The 16,258-nt window shown below is 54.6% G+C and overlaps 2 protein-coding genes across 3 annotated transcripts; both read left to right on the forward strand.

Moving 5' to 3' along the window:
* Positions 1-3,215: 3,215 nt before the first annotated feature.
* On the forward strand, positions 3,216-5,180 carry LOC121664937 (C-C motif chemokine 21a-like). Of its 2 annotated transcripts, XM_042028681.1 has the most exons (4): positions 3,217-3,396; positions 3,922-4,042; positions 4,155-4,332; positions 4,649-5,180. In XM_042028681.1, the coding sequence occupies exons 1-3, from the start codon at positions 3,327-3,329 to the stop codon at positions 4,315-4,317; spliced, it is 354 nt and encodes a 117-aa protein (XP_041884615.1). In that variant the 5' UTR covers positions 3,217-3,326; the 3' UTR covers positions 4,318-4,332; positions 4,649-5,180. The 2 variants fall into 2 exon arrangements, with proteins under 2 accessions (XP_041884617.1, XP_041884615.1); XM_042028683.1 differs by lacking the exon at positions 4,649-5,180 and having other exon boundaries at positions 3,216-3,396; positions 4,155-4,333.
* A 7,102-nt stretch (positions 5,181-12,282) lies between these two features.
* Positions 12,283-15,491, forward strand: LOC121664938 (C-C motif chemokine 19-like). Its single transcript, XM_042028684.1, has 4 exons — positions 12,283-12,454; positions 13,585-13,708; positions 14,065-14,161; positions 14,658-15,491. The coding sequence occupies exons 1-4, from the start codon at positions 12,400-12,402 to the stop codon at positions 14,676-14,678; spliced, it is 297 nt and encodes a 98-aa protein (XP_041884618.1). The 5' UTR covers positions 12,283-12,399; the 3' UTR covers positions 14,679-15,491.
* Positions 15,492-16,258: the final 767 nt, after the last annotated feature.

The following is a 16,258-nucleotide window of genomic DNA, read 5'->3' on the forward strand; positions in this document are numbered from 1 at the left end:
TGGTCCTGCTGTTTCTGTGCTCTCTGTGTGGGGGGACACCACAGTCTCTGCCTAGGACACCCTCCCCTCTTCATACACTGTAGAAGTCCCTCCACCACAGGGATGCAAAAGGCGGGAGCTGGGCTGCCTGAGCATGGGGGTAGCTGGAGGCACCACTGTACAAAGCCCTGTTGCAAGGGCTCTGTACAGTGTCAGACACAGATCCTCTGCTCAGAGAGGGATTGTCTGTAGCTGAGACACCTCAGAGGGCACCCAGCCTTGTTATGTATCCCGCCCTGTGTCTGCCTCCATCCTGCACCTATGAGCTACAGGAAAAGGGTGGTGGTTGTAGGAACCCAGGATGATGAGAGACAGGTTTACGTGGGTGCATGCAAGAAATTGTGTCTGGACAGAGTGGCTGCTGGAAGCCTCTGGTGTTTGAGAACCCTAAAAAGTCTCGTCTCCACCCCCCTGCTGTCAGTTCCTCTGTATCCCAAAAGTTCGGTCATCCCTGCAAACTGGGACGCTCACTCATCTCTCATTGCCAGAAGCCCCCTGCTTTCTCCCTGGGCTGGGGGAACAGGTGACAGAGCAAGGCACATCAAGAGGAAGGAGTGAAGGGGGATGCTCTGAGGGAAGGGAGGCAGAAGGGGAGATGGGGCATGGACCCCCAGACTGATTTCCAAGGGGCCCTGCTGCTCAGACATGCAGATGTGTCTGCAACAGCCAGGTACCCCTTTCCCTCCTGGGAGCTCTCCAGCCACCTTCCTTGGAAAGAGTGAGAGTCTGCTCATCCAAATCCTTTGTTAGAGGTGCAAATCACAGTAACAGGGAATTGCCAAAGACTGATGCCTTTGGGAAGGGAAACGCGTGCCCTGACCCTACTCAGCAGCTCAGACTGTGTTTGGGGCTGGCCTCTGGCCAGAAGTTGCTGCTGCGGTGTCTTGAAAACACTCAGAGAGCCAGGGACTTTCCAGGAGCCTGCTGCCATAGTGGGACACAGACTGGGCAAGGAAGGAATCTGGGCTCTGTGGCTGCAGAGCTCTCCTGGGCTCCTTTGCGAGCAGAGGGAGTCCTGTGGTGGGTTGGTCTGTGCTGGTGGCAACTTGTGACATCTTCCCTCCTTCCTTCTACGTCATTTGTCTTGTTACCACATAGGCTCTGGGAGACACTTGACCAGGGTAGATGGCTACAGGATCAGAGCTCTCCCAGCTTCTTCAGCACAGGGGCAGTGTTCCAGCTCTGCCAAGTCTGGGGATTCATCCAGGTGCTCAGCACCTGGGCACCATTGTCTGGGCAGGTTGCACAAGTAAGGGCTGGAAAGGCACTAAGTACCAGCATGGCTCTCCTTTCTCTGCCCTGTCCTTATGCCACCAATGCTTTGGGATTGGAGGGATGGGTGACAGCACACAGGATGCCTCTGGGGACCCGTTCCCCATGCTGCCAAGTACTCTGGGGAGATGCACCTGCAGATAATCTGCTACTGCCCATGTCCCATGCTTGCTGCTTGCCCCAGGCTCTGCTGCCCAACTCCACACCAGCTTCTGTGTTGCACAAGTGTGTGGGGAGCTGCCTCCCCCTGTCTGGGTGCTGGGCACGTGGGTATCCCCCTGAATGGGATCTCTGTGCATGAATGATGGAGAAAGCCCCAGGAGTGCAGCCCTGGCACACTGCCTCAGGCAGTCCTGGAGGAATTCTTGTCTCGTGGCCCAAGAGAGGGCTGCACGGCAGTTGTTGATGATCCATGACTCCAGCATTGCCTTCTCCCTGCTGAGGGGAACAAGAATGCGGGCATCTTACACAGCTCTGCTTTCTATGGCAGCTGGGACTTTGGTCTTCTCCTGGGTTATTCATTGTCCTTGATGACTATTTATCAGGGTCATTATCAGGAACTGTTGGAAAGTCCTGGGCTTACAACCCAGCTGTCAGGCAGCGGGGCTCTTGAAGGGGTTTGACCCCCACTATCATTGGTTAGACCCCATGAAGGCTGCCCATCCCACTGGGCCTCCCAGGACACAGCTGGTATGAGCATTGGGACTGGAGCTAGCCAAGGAGCTGGAGGCCAGGGTGAGTGAAGAGGGGCTGTTAGCAGCGGGTGGTGAAGTATGGCAAGGGGGACTTCTTGCTGGTGGGGGTTGTCCAGGGGGCCTGGAGTGATGCTGGGACATCATCTCTTCTCAGAGGAGCTCTGGAGCAGGGTGAGGGGCAGTGACACCAGATGCATCACAGGAAATTCCACTTAAATAGTGGGGGAAAAATTTTCAACTTGGGGACATTTCAAACACTGGGAGAGGTTGCCCAAAGCAGTTGTGAAACCGTCCTTGGTCTCTTCCAGATTGTGCTCTGGTGATTACCTGAAAACATAAAGGTTTCTGAACGTCCTCTCCTGAGCAGGAGTAGTGTCACCCTAGCTGCTCAGGGCTTGGTCTGGTCAAAAAGGCCATCTCTTTGGATGGCTTTTGTCACCACAGGAATTTCCTGTGGGGTCCTGTTCAGCTCTCTGGGTTCACTTCTGCATAGTCCCCATCTGTCCAGCTATGTCCAGCTGTACAGGGTCCTGCCACCCTGCCCTGTGGGTTTTCACATCCTTGTCAGCACATTCCTTCACCTAGTCAAGGTCCCCACTCATCCTCAGCTCCTCACAATTTGCTATCAGCACCAAAATATGGTGGGCTGTGCTGTTTCCCCCAGCCCCGTTGCAGTCTGGCCCTCACACATCCCAGCCCTACAGCTGTATTCAGCTCTGTTCTGCTGGGGAGCTCCCCGAGGCAGCCAGACGTGGATGGGGGCTCAGGGGGAAGGGCTGTGGGCTCACCCTGAGACGCTTCTCACCTATTACTTGTGTCAGTGGTTTGGCTTGGAAGCAAATCATGAAGTGGGGGAGCAAAACAGGTTGACTCCTTGGTTTCTTTAACAGCTTGGCTACTTTCCAAAGTCCCTTTCAGGGGAGTAAACACCCGACCCTCTGAGAGCAGGTAGTGGCAGGTTGTGAGACTGTGTAGGAAACTGGAGCCCACAAACTCATCTAGCTGTGATGGGAGCTGTATCTCCAGCATGTCCCCCACCTGGCACCCCACACCATGATGGGCAGCCGGGAACAAGACAGGACGTGTCTGTAAAGGGGGGCTTGCAGCTTACAGGAATCCCCCACCCTCTACTTCTGCAGCCCTTGGCCGGCTGGTGGGCTGCCTGCCAGGCTGTCCGAAAACGAAAGCAAGGAATCCAGAGATAAATAGGAGCAGCCTCAGCACGAGGCAGCAGTGCGTGTTCTGCTCCCAAGCTTTGTCCTGCTACCAAGCCTTGTCCTGCTCCCAAGCCTTGTCCTGCTCAGCACCCGAGGCAGCACCATGGCTCTCCGCCTCTTCCTGCCGCTGCTGCTGCTGCTGGCTGCCACCCTCCTCATCACCCAGGCTCAAGGTGAGGTATGAGGAGCCGTCCTGCCTGCTTGAGCTGGTATGGGGCAGGGCGTGCAGGTACTCAGTGGGGTCTGTGCAGAGTGCTGGCCGGTGAGGGGGGTGTTTTAGTGCATTGGCGTCTGGGGTTTGCGGTTGTATGTGGGGCTCTGTGTGTCTGTGCGCCTGTGGCATTGGCTTGCAGTGCTTGCTCGGCTTGGGAGCGTGTCTGTGTGCATGTGGCTGGTGGGGCAGCAGCACCCGGAGCTCAGAAGAACAGGCAGGAGAATGAGGTTCAGTCCCTTTTCAAGGAGCTCATCTCTGCCTCAGTTTCCTCTCCACCACTCTCGGATGTGGTGTGTGATATTCCTGGGGCCAGGACTGACCTGTAACTGGGCACTGGGGTTGAGAGCTTCCAACACCATGTTCTGCCCAGGATCACCCCCAGCAGTGACACCAAACAAGCCCTGTGCTGTCAGCTGGCACTCTGTGCTGAAGATGTCCCGTTTCACTGACCATCCCAAATCCCACATCCCCTCCTTGCTCACAGGCATTGGAAGCTCAGCCTCAGACTGCTGCCTGAAGCACAGCAAGAAAGACATCCCCACTGGTGTGGTGGCATCCTACCGCCTCCAGGGACCCGAGTCGGGATGTTTTCTGCGTGCTGTTGTGTGAGTACCCTGTGGCGGTCAGGACCACTTGGAACAGTCTGGCTTCAGACAAACCCTCCCCTGTCCTCCCGCTGTTCCCCACCTCCAGCAAATCTTTCTGCTGCTCCCCCAGGTTCACCACCAAGAAGAACAAGAAAATCTGTGCCTCTCCCTCTTCTGATGCTGTCCAGAAGTTGATGCGCCAGCTGGACAAGAAGGCCAAGAATGCCAAGAGCAGGGCACAGACCCAGCGTCCCAGGAGCAGACCCAAGAAGCAGAGGCGGGAGCGGGTCTAAGTCAGGCCTGAAGAGGTGGGTGAGGGGGATCAGTAGGGTGAAGGTGCTGCACCCCATTCTAGATCCTTCTGTGTGGGTGGGTGGGCATTCAGCTCCTGGTGCAAAGCCTGGGAGAACTGCCAGAGCCATGGCTGGAACACGGAGGCACTTAGGGAACGACTCTCTCCTGGTTTGTGCTTGCCTTGAAATTAAATTTGTTTCTGGAGCTGCTGGGATAAGGCAATGCTTGGGGATGGGCAAGGCAGGTCACACTAGGGAATGGCCCCCATTTGGGGTGGGTGTTCTTGCTGAGACCCTCTCCATCTCACCCCCTCCTCCTTGCCTTTGTTAGGATGGATGCCTTCCCACTGGTGACTGACCCACGGCCCGGCAATGGCAATGGAGATACACAAACCACACACCCACCCACCCGCCGACCCCAGGGCGGGGATGGGGCAGGCTGGGGAGGATTCCCGCTGCCCCAGAACCTCTTTGTTGCTGCTATGCCTGACACAGAGATCCCCCAGCACCTGCAGTGCCTGGGTGTTCTCAGCAAAGCAGGCACCCAGGTCCTCACTTGTCCCACGGCCAAATAGGTGGGGACCTGGGAGTGGGAACTGAGCCATGGCCCCTAGGGGGAAGTGGACAGGCTTCCCACTGAAGGGGAGTTATTTAGCCTAGCAGGATGGCTGCTTTTCCTATGACTTTTTTCGGGGGATATTATACATTTGTATTTATATTTGAAAACTGTGCTTTCATTCAGTCTTCCTGAAAGACTTTACTTCTGTCTCCTCGTGCTTCACAAAGTAGCCCTTATGCTGCAGGCTAGATTTTCTGGAAGGTTTCTCTTATTTTTCTACCAAATAAACCATGGCTGCATTTTATTTTCCTCTCATCTCTTTGCTCCTTTTTGGCTTACAAGGCCGTGGGGTACTAGGCAGGTCCCAAGTCCTGTGGTCCTACTTGAGCTGCTTGCTGGGTGCTTCTTTGTAAAGCAATTAATATTGGCTGAGATGGAGAGTTTTGGGGTAACGGTGTGGCTCTGTGTCTAGGCTGTTCTAGTATTTCAGTTTTTATGGTGCACTGTTGCATTGTAATTTGGATAAAGATAGCCACAATTTGTCCCTTTGGTTTTTTTATTTTCTTTTTTAGGTAAAACGCTTCCATGAAATAAGAACTAATTTTTCAATTTAGTGGAGTTACACCCTTTTAGCTCCCCTGGCTACAAAATTGCAATGAAATCAGAACAAATTGTTCGGTTTAGTGGGATTTTATCCTTTTCTTTCCCCTGGCTTTGCTTGTGTCAGGGATTCAGACACTGTTAAGACAAATGCTTAGTTTTCTGGGAAAAAAAGCACCAGGAACCCTCTTATACTTATTTACCAAATCTGAAAAACCCACATGGGGAAAAATGCATGTGAGGGTGTGAAAGTGGGGGAATAGAAGATTTCGTAAAATTCATTGTAGACATCCTGCAGCCATTTGAGACCATCTCTATCCCAAACCTTTAGTGAGGGAAGTCACTAAGTGGAGGACACCTTTAGGTGAGACTGCAGGTAGAGGTGGGACAGACCCCTGGGACAGGGCTGGAGGGGAAATGGCATCTCCCTGTACTTGCAACTTGCCCTCCTTGGCATGCTGAGAGGGAGCAAATTGAACAGCTGTACTAGAGCCACACTGCTATCTGCTTGCAGAGATTTTGAATGTGGACTTTGGTCAGTAAAGGTCTATTAAGTCATATAAATGCAATAATAGGATTTGCAGAGCTTAACAGTATCAGCACGGGCTGTGTGTTCATTGGAGTAAAGCTTGTAGCTGAGTGTTTCTACCAAGTACATATATCTGGCTTGACTGCTTTATTAAGAGGGCATTTAGGTGTATTATTTTGAGGCTGTGTAAAGTAACTGTGAAGTCCAAGATACCGGCTCTGAGCACGGGACAGGCACTGAGCTGTCTCCTTGCTGCCGCCTCCTCCACATGGAGCACGCGGCCGTCTGCCAGACCGTCTTTTGGACAGGATGTGCGGCAATAAAATACGCTTTATAACCAAACTCACTCGTTCCGGCTGTTGTGATGGGCTTTGGTGGGGTCGGAAGGGCTGCATGGTGGGGTCCTCTCCTGCCCCACACACCATCATGCCCCAGGTCCAGGCTTTTGCAGTGTTTCTGTGCGATGTGTCCCTGGGGTGCTCGGGCTGGGAGCTCTTGGCACAGGGGAGCAGTGCAAGTCCCCTCTCTTGTAGCTGTGTTACCCTGCAAGGTGGAGACATCCTGGTCGCTTGTGTGATCGCAGTGAGGGGTTCTGAGGTGCCAGAAAACATGGGCACAACACTGGTTTGGACACAGCATCTTTGCTCATAGACGAACCTGTCCCTCCAACTCTGACCCATCCTGGATGTGCACTGCTTGTTCAAAGCAGGGGCTCTGTGCTCCTTGCTGCTTTGGGACAACAGCAATAAAACAGGTTATTAATGAGGCTGTGCTTTGCTGGGATCCTGGGAACTGACACCTGCATACAAGGAGCCAGCTGGGGGTGCTTGGGAGGGCTGGATGAAGCCCTGTATTTGATGGGGACACACTGCATCCAGGGCTTAAGGTTGGCCCTGCCTCTGATGAACTCCTTGTGCTAGTTGTGGTGCCAGGGGATTGTGAAGTGGTCACAAAAATTCTCTAGAAATGAGGTCCAGCCCGATACGTCTGCAACCACAGACAACTAAGCATGAGAAAACGGCAGGAGTGAGCCAGCATGTGTGAAGCATGCCCTGGTGTCACTGTGGCTGTGGAAGTGAACACTGCACAGAAGAGCTTTTTCCCTTTAAATGCTAGGAGGCCATTAGGCTAAAACAGGTTAAAATGACATGGTTGTGGTGGTGTTCTCATTTGCCCTAAAATTTACCCAAAACCCAGGGTCTGGAAGTGCACCAGAGTTTGTCCCATGCTCAGGAAGGCACACGTGAGCATGGACACAGATGCACGCATGTAACCCCGTGTGTGCCTGTGCCTGCACACACACAGGTGTTTGCACTCTGCTTCCAGCTTTACTGCCAAATGCTGCTTCCCAGGAAAACAAGGTGGCAGGGTTACTCTCGAGGCAGGCGTGAAACAGATGGCCACAGTGCTGCTACGGTGAGATGGCACCAGGCAAACACCTCTGAGGAGATTCCCTGATAGAGGTGATGAGCTGGGACCTGCAGCACTCAGTGGGCACCAAAATTCCTTCGTCACAAAGGACCTGAATCTACAGACCCCAGCTGGGACAAGAGATGTGAAGAAGAAGGTCTAAGACGGTGCAGCAGCGAAGCAGCAGGAAGGATTTGCATGGCTGTACGCCTGGGCAGGGAAAACCTGCTGCTTTGCCCCATCTGCCAAGATAAGGCAGTATTGATGAAGTGTGTGCTGGGGTAGTAGGTAGACAAGGGCTGTATAAAATCCCACCTAGGCATAGAATCAGTCTGCAGGGAAGGAAAGAAAGCTGCAACAATGTCAAGCTGAGCAAAAAGTTAGGAAAGCTCAACCACCCTGGAGCAGAAAGGCTTCAGTGACAGCAGAGAGCAGCCAGGTGAGACAGAAGACAGAACACGGCCAAGAAAGTTTTGAGCCCAGGCCAAATGATTAACTCAAGTCATTAGCTGGTGGAGACAATGCTCTGGGGGTGTGCCAGCAGCGGAATGCTCTGGGCTGTGATGCCAGGCGGAGCTCCAGCAAGGCCCACCTGGACAAAGGCACACCAGCTCCGTCCCTCCATGCCGTGTCCTTGCCCAGCAGCAGGAGCTGGCTGTACTGCAGCAGCCTCATGGGGACTAAGGGCTGCTTTTGGGGCTGCACAGGTGTTAGAGGGGCTTTGGTTTCCAAGCAAAGCTTCAAGGTGTTCTTTGGTGTTCTCTCCACCAACACTGCTCTCCTGAGGTCTGCCATGGTCTTCAGAGCAGAGAGGAGGTGGAAAAGTGGCTGGTGGGCAATAGGGGCTCTCACCCTTCCTGCCCCAAAGTATTTCGCAGTCCTGACCATCTCCTGGCACTCATTCCGTCCTAGAGGGCACAGCCCAGAGCTTCCTCTCAACCCTTTTTTTGCCTACGTGTAACTCCCAGGTGTCCTCCTTCCCCCACCTTTTGTTTTGCTGTCTAAAGATCCTTGGCTTTGGGGTGTCTCATGCTGCTATTCCTCCTTCCATTTCCCCAGAAACTGAGGTCCCTCTGCTTGTCTCCAGTCCTTGTCTCCCCACTGCAGATCTGCTCCTGGGCTGCAGAAAGCACCTGCTCTACTCTAAGGATGTCATGTGTTGGGCCAACCTGAGCCCTGACCCAGAGCTGCAACAAACCAAGAATTCCATGGTCTCCCTGCCCATTGTCAAAGAGCCAACAGAGCAGTGAGAGCAGCCCCCAAGAGTTTGTTCTGTCCCATATGCTTGTAGATCTGTCCACAGGTGAATTTGGTGTGCAGCCTCACCGGGCATCCTTCCCTGCCAAGCCTGACACAGGAGATGTCAAGGAAATTGCTGTGGGCTGCTTTTTGTACAGGTCTTCGAGATGTCCCCAGCCATCCCCTCTGGAATCCCTGGACAGGTGGCAGAGAGGAAGGGCTGGGGGCATCCCACCTGGCCACTGACATCTCCGTGCTATTTGCAGGAAGCATCTGGCTGGGAAACTGCAGCCCAAGGGTGATGCTGAGGGATACATGTGTTGCATGGATCCTGGGAGATGGTCACTTGCCTAGGAGTGCAGAGCAAGACACGAATGAAGGCTCTTGGATCTGCTGCTCATCACTCATGGTGACCTCTGGGCAAAGCCATGCTTCTTAAATTTTCCCCCCTTATCTCCATTTAAATCAGAATGACTGTGTTAACTCAGCTAGAGGAGATCCAGTGGGGCCCTGAACTCCACAGTCTGCTGTGGCCTCAGTCCCTGTGCTACACCAGGACTGGGAATGTGGTAGGAGCTGTGTGAGGCTGCCACGAGCTGGGTGTTGCAAGGGGAATTGAAGCAGCTTTAGTGCTTGCCCAGAATTTCCCAACAAAATGAATGCATCCAGGCCAGATCCCACCCCAGGGACTGGCTGTAGCTGGAATTTGCTGAAATTCCCCCTTCGTCCTTTCCAGCTCCGTAGCTCAGAGGTGGAAGGCAGACCACTACCAGACAGCCCGGGAACCAGCTGTCCCAGGGGCTCCTGCGGGCCATCAGGTGTTAAGGAAGGCAGCAGCATGGCCAGTGCTCCCTGAGGAGAGCCCAGGGGTGAAGGTGATACCCACATGGTCCGTTTACATTTTCATGTGTTTGATTTCCCACAGGGATCATTTGTTCCTTCTGATTTCCACTTTAATTAACAACTGCATTATCGAGGTTTCTGCAGGAGTGAGTGCTCATGGATGCTTCATGCTCTATCCTGTGGTGTCCTTGGGGCTGGAGCTCCAGTGCTCCCTAATTGCTCAGGAAGAGGTTTAAATGAGTCAGTGCACACAATGCTCTTCCCTCATCCCCACCAAATCCCCTGCCAGCTTGTGCCTCTGGGAACCCTGGACCCTGAAGCATTGCTGTCTTTCCCATCTACACCACCTCTTCTGGTTCCTGAGGCTCAATTCTGTGGGGGGGATGGCTGACCTTCCTGAATGCCACAGGGATGCACTTCAGAGATGACTACACTTTTCTTAGAAATCCTACTGACCCCAGTAGAGGGGGGAAACCCACCACATTCCCCTTTCACAATGCAGGCGGAAAGCCCCTTTCCTCACTCTCTGATGTTCTTCCTGGGGAGCAGAGGCGTGTGAAGAAGCTGTGCTTTCACCCACTTGGCTCCCAGACAACTGTCATGAGGAAGAACAACCTCCCTTTCCTGCCCATGTAGTTGGAAGGGCTGTGGGCAGCTCAAGGGATAGGGGGCCCCTGCAGCCGGAGGTGGCTAAGAGGTTTAGTCCCAGATAGATATATTCCCAACTCAGCATGCTCCTTTTGGTGTAGAGCCAGTTGGGAGCCAGCAGCAGGCGGGAGAACCTTGTGCCAGGGAAGTGGTAGTTGGGGACACTCCTGCTTGCCATGGAGTGCAGGACCCAGCAGTGCCTGGAGGGGAGTCCCACAGCATGGGACAGCCAGTAACCCTTGGTTGTGCTCCAAGATCTGTCAAACACACTGAACATGCAAGGAGATGTGGGTTTGCTGCCAGGCAGCACCCCCAGAACCTCTTGCCAGTGGGTCAAGGCTCTGCTCTTGGGACCCACTCTTTGCAGAGGGCTCCACACCATCAGACCAACCCCCAGCGAGGAGCTGGCTCTGGGTTAGGAGCAGTTCTGGCCACCAGCAACCAGGAGCTGTCAGCCTCCCTGCTGTGACGTCTCTTTGGCAGCGCTCTGAGGAGATCAAGTAGAGACCAGGTTGCAGAACCAGCCTACATCCCCAAACCTGCGGGGAGCCCAGGGCTGATGGCAGATGCTAATCCTCCACCACCTAAACTCGCCTTCTGCTGGCTTGTGAGTGTCAGCAGGTGCTGACTGCAGTTAAGCTGGCACATCCTGTTTGTGCTACTCCTCCTGCCCACCAGCCCCCGCCTGATCCCTTCCCCATAGCGCTGGCTTGCCAGGGCACAGGAACAGACAGAGGCAATGCTTTCCTGATGGAGGGGATCACCCCACATATCAAGCTGGTGACGGTGCTGGTGCCAATGCACGCATACAGCACCATGTCTGGTGGCATGGCTGGAGTCTCCTCTTGCTTCTTACCATGGAGTGGGGAAGGGGCAGAGCCTCTCCTACTGTTGAGAGGAGCAGAGGGACTCACTGAGGTCCCTGGGTCCCAGCTCTGTGCCTTGTAGCCGGGTAGATATTTGTCCACAGTGCTCTCCACTGAGGTGCAAGGACAGTCCAAAGCTTGAGCAAGGGAAAAGGTGCAGGCATAGAGACTCTGCTCCAGACTTCGTTCACCGGTGTTGCTAAGTATTTTTGCTGTTGTCAGTGGGAATTTATCTGCGTGCATCTGGTACCTTTACATTTGTCCTGCCCCTGGGCCCCTCACAGAAGACCCTGACTCTGGCAAGCCTCCAATCCCCTACAGAGCAGCTGCTGACAGCACTGAGCCTTCCTTCCCTGGGCTGACAACCCCAGTGCTCTCTGCTTCCCACAAGGGACTGAAGCAGCCTGGTTTAAGGGACATCACTGCAGGTGGCACTGGCACTGGCATGGTGGTGAGTCACCATACCAAGGAGAAACAACCCCCGTCCCTGTGCTCCTGTGAACATTCAAAGCGGGAGTGCTGGTCCTCTCTCTCGGCAGTGCCCACGCAGCGGGTGAGCTGCTGGCAGCCCGCACCATGCACACAGCCTCCACGGGGGATTTCTGCTCTTGCATGGAGAAAACCTGTTTACAGGAAGCTCTGTAGCTGCTTTTAGCCAAGAACCCATTTTCTGGGACACCTGCAAATCAGGTTGTCTTTTGGCCTGTGAGATCTTGGCCCTGGGGAGGGGCATGATGCAGTACTGGGCTCTCCTCTCTCTGCTGGCTTTGGATATGCCCCCATGCAGGCATCAGGGAGGGCAGGGAGAGACAGCCAGGCCCCAGCAATCAGATGGGGAGACTCTGGGGGGAGACAGACATCACCCCTGTAGCAACATATACCCCCAAAATGGGGTTGAGTCAAGTTCTACCCCCCATAGCATCAGAGGGTTGAGTCTATGCAATATTTAATGTGAATGTCCCAGAGTTGTCTTGGAGAAGAGACTGGGAAATGTGTGGGGTGAGATGCCCCATGCGCCATCCCAGGGCCCTGGGGTGCTTTCACAAGGTAAAGTGACCCTGGATGTGCCTGGTCCTGACCAGCATCACCTGTGGCCTGAGTGCTGGCAGAGAGGGCAAGAGTGTTTGGCTACAGGACTACGGAGCAGCTGGCTGCAGGGAAAGCAGCTGCTGGGATGTTCGGGAACTGCTCAAAGATTAAAATCCAGCCTGTGGCAAGACTTGTTGCAAACTCCCAGCCTTCTCCAAAAGAAAGTGAAAGTCATGGGCTGGAAGGATATATAAGCAGCGGGGAGCAGCAGCAGAGCACAAGGAAGCTGTGCAGAGCTCACCTCTCCTGCCTGGAGTTCCATCGCCTCCAGCCCATCCTCTGCCAGACTCAGCAGCAAAATGCAGCAGCTTCACCTCTGCCTCAGTCTCCTGGTGCTGGGACATATCCTGGATGGTAAGAGGGGACCTCTCAAGCTGCCTTTCTTGTGAAGGAATGAAGGGAGAGAATTCAGTTTCTTCTCTCTTTTGCATTTCCAGCAGACTTTTAGAGGGACAAGTAGCTGGGGCTCTATCACAGCCCTCCTGCATCCTCTTCTTGTAACCTGTCCCACAGGGACTTTGTCCTGCCCAAAGTCCATACAGGAGCCTGCGGGGCTCTGGGGCTGGGAAGGTGAGTTTGGGAAAGGCCATGGAGCAATCCTGCCTCCCAGTGCCCTAGCCCAGCTTGCACACATTGGCCTGGGATTGCCTTGGTCCCATTCTCCCCAGTACACCAAGGGAACATTCCTTTCACCCTGTGGTGTGGGGCAGCCTGGAGGCAAACGGCAGGGCTGGGAGCCAGAGGGAAGGTGTCTGGTAGGGCAGGGTCCATGTTTGAGGGGCTGTTGGTGTTGGACGTGGCGTTTGCACAGGTCACAGCTGTCTGGTTGGGTGACATTAGAACCTCTGCTCTGTGGTGGGAAGCTGGGGGTGGGTCCAGACGCCTTGTGGTGTTGCACCAGACCTTGCTGCTGGGGGCTACAGACATCCGTGGGCGTTGCCAGCCTTGTCAGGCATTAGCAGTGAACACAGCTTTTTCTGGGAGGGTGACTCTGGATCTCCTTCTCTGCAGGGAAGTGCAGACAGGTATGTCCTTCAGCTGTCACAAGAATGATCCGTGGGGGGGCGTGGGGGGGGGCGCTGGTGGTGGGGCGGCTGCCAAACCTATGATTGCTTCAGTAAATAAAGCTGAAGCCATCCCCAGCCCCTCGGAAATGTGTGTCTGTACTGCAGCACCCTGACGTGGGGTAAATAAAGACCGCTGTGTCCTGCCTTGCTAGCTGGGGTGCAGGAGGGACACAGTCATGCCGAAGGGTTGCCTTCTGCCTGTTTAGTGTTCCCCATCTCCTTTGCTCTCTGTTGGAAGGGGGCAAAGGGCTCCTGGCACTGGGGTGTGAGCACAATAAAGATGGTGTCTGTGTGCCCAGCCAGGGCAGCGTGCAGCACCATTCCTGCAGGCACCATCCCACCGCAGCCCCTTCACTCTCCAGGGAAGCTGGGAGTGGTGCAGCTGACCTCAGCTTCCATGGTGTGTTCCTTCTCCAGTGCATGGCGGGAACAACGTCCTGGACTGCTGCCTGCGGACAAGCGAGACGCCCATCCCGCGGCGGATAGTGCAGGATTATCGGCTCCAGCTGGTGCAGGACGGCTGCGACATCCCTGCTGCCATGTAAGAGCCCACGTGGTGATGGCTGAGGGAGAAGGCCTCATGATGGCCAAGGGATGGACCTTGCAGGGAGGCAGGATTGGAGGCAGAGGAGGATGGAGGAGGGACATTGAGCTGGATTTGAGGGCGAAGGAATAGGGAGAGTAGCGGAAGAGATCCTGGAGGTCCAGAGGCTCAGTCAGAGGGGGAGCAGCTGAGAGGGGAGAGCATGAGACAAAAGCCAGGGGAATAAGTCATCTGAAGGTAGAGATGGAGCAGGGCAGTGAGGTAGGCATCGGGTGAGAGCTTGAGCTGTTCTTGAGCATCCATGGGGTGTCCTGCTCACTACATCTTACTTTTTCTCCTCATGGGCCTGGAAGATTCATCACCACAAAGGGCAAGCGCCTCTGTGCACCCCTCCATTCCCTGTGGGTGATTCGTCTCCGAGAGAGGCTGGATGCCAGCTCTGCCCAGAGGGTAAGAACCATCCCTGTTCTCAGCCAGGCGTGAGGTCACCTGTGGCGGGGGTTATCCACTGCCAGAGAGGCTTTTCCAAGTGCGACTGGGCTGCTGGGAAGAGCAGGGACATGGTCTACTGAGCCATGAATAATTTGTCTTGGTCTCCATCCTTCCCCCTTCCAACTGGGACCAGTCTGTCTCCTCAGCAGTCCCTCTTCCACCCCAAATAAATGCATCCCTGGGACTTTTGTCTACCCAGTGTCACTCTTCTCTGAGCCTGGCGTGTGCCATGGAAATGGCACCGGGAGCAAAATCCCTCCTCACTTCTGCCCTGCAAGCTTGGAGTCTGCTGCTTGTGCAAATTCGTGGGGAGGGCTTGTGATGAGTTTGGTGGGTGCTTTGCAAGCCCTGACAGGTCCATCCCCACCATGGCTTGTCCAGCAGAGGAAGGGACTCTGGGGAGGCTCCTGCCCAAGGAGCACACTAATACCAGTTGGGTTTTTCACTTCCCCAGGCCAAACACCAAGGCAAGTAGGTCCCAAAGAAGCCCTTGGCTGGTCCCAACAGCTGGAGTGGGACCAGCTCCCAGCCGTGAATCTGATACTAATGGAGCCAACCTGCTTCCACCTCCAGTCTCAGGGCTGACCCTCCTTGAGACTCATGCCAGTGTGTGGGGCTGGGCAGAGCCCTGTCTGCTCTCTCTTTTTCCCTCTGTCCTTGGTGTGATCCGGCAACCTGTGACAGCCTGAGCCAGAAGCTGCTGGACTCCATCACCTTTGCAGTCTGGAAGCTGCTTGATGGACTGATCTGCGAGGTGAGCTGGGGAGTCTCAGACTTCCCTTCAGCACAGCGGCTGTGACCTCCAGCTCTAGCCTGATCCCTTTTTTTTCCATTGTGAGCCCCAGCCTGCAGTCTTTCTGCATCCCTGGGAAGGGTTGCCAGCACAGGGCAGTGTGGGGATGGAGGGGAATGATGGAGAGGTTCCACAGTGGCCACGCATTGTGCTGATCCTCGCCAAGCACAACCCAGATGCCCTTGGAAAATGCATGGCTGATGTGGTTCCTCTCTCACTCCTGGATTCCCTGCACTGTTTCCCTTCTGCCTTTCCTTTCAAGGGTAGAAATAGAGCCACTAATGTGCAGCAGGCAGTGATGTGGCTCTTATCCCCTGCCCCCTGACCATGCCTGGAGGTCATGCTACTCTCAGGTTATTTGCTGCTAGGTCTGTTATTTGCTGCTAGGTCTGTTCATTGCAACAATTCCATGTGTATACTGCTTCTTTACTCTCTTTTTAAATTTTTTTTTATTGTGCTGTGATTTTGTTAAATAAAAAGAAAAACCAGCAGGTAGTTTTCACGCCTTGTGTTTGAGCCTGAAAGCCAATGTGGAGTGTGTGGTGAGCAGACAGCATTGCCTACTGTGCTGCAGTGGCAAGGGGGCTGTGCTGAGATGTGGGGAGAAGGAAAGAGGATTCATAGGGGTGAGAAACACAGCAGCTGGGCTGCAGGTCTCTCCTGGGAGTCTCTCAGCGCAGTGGCAAAACAAGTGCCCTGCTCTGCACTGCTCAACCGGGCTACAGGAGGAGGTCCCTGGGGAAAGGTGTGCTGGGATGGGGAAGGAGGGAGCATGCCAGTGTTGCATCATGCAGCCTGAACCACTTCAGTCCTGCCTGTGCAGATGCTGGGTTGGAGCGCTCCATCTCTCAGCTTCCACAGGAGCATGGGACATGGAAGAAGAGCTGCAGGAAGAGCTGCAGCTTTGTCTTTGCGGTAAAGGGAAACTGAGGAACAGTGTGGTTGATTACTCCAGCAGGTCAGTTCTTGCTGGCAGCTGGGGTGCAGGTGAGCAGAAAGATGAGCTTTTGGGGCAATGGAGGCTGCGAAGACACCTACTCCTGGGCACATCCATGGGTAAGGCACAGATGGCAGCCCCCCTGCTCCTGCCACTCATCAACAGTAGGCTGAGAGACTGTGCCCATTTTCCTCCTGAGCCTTGGGTCTGCTGTGCACTCAGACTAAGGTCTTACTGTCTCAGACTGTCCTTATGTCCGCTTTTGCCCAGGCCATGTGATGTTTGAACAAGGCTGTTCTGTCCAGCTGAAGCACGGGTGGAACAC

Source organism: Corvus kubaryi, unplaced genomic scaffold, assembly GCF_017639235.1.
Source record: "Corvus kubaryi isolate FWS band 111438036 unplaced genomic scaffold, C.kubaryi_AGA036_p1.0 37308, whole genome shotgun sequence".
Classification (NCBI taxonomy): domain Eukaryota; kingdom Metazoa; phylum Chordata; class Aves; order Passeriformes; family Corvidae; genus Corvus; species Corvus kubaryi.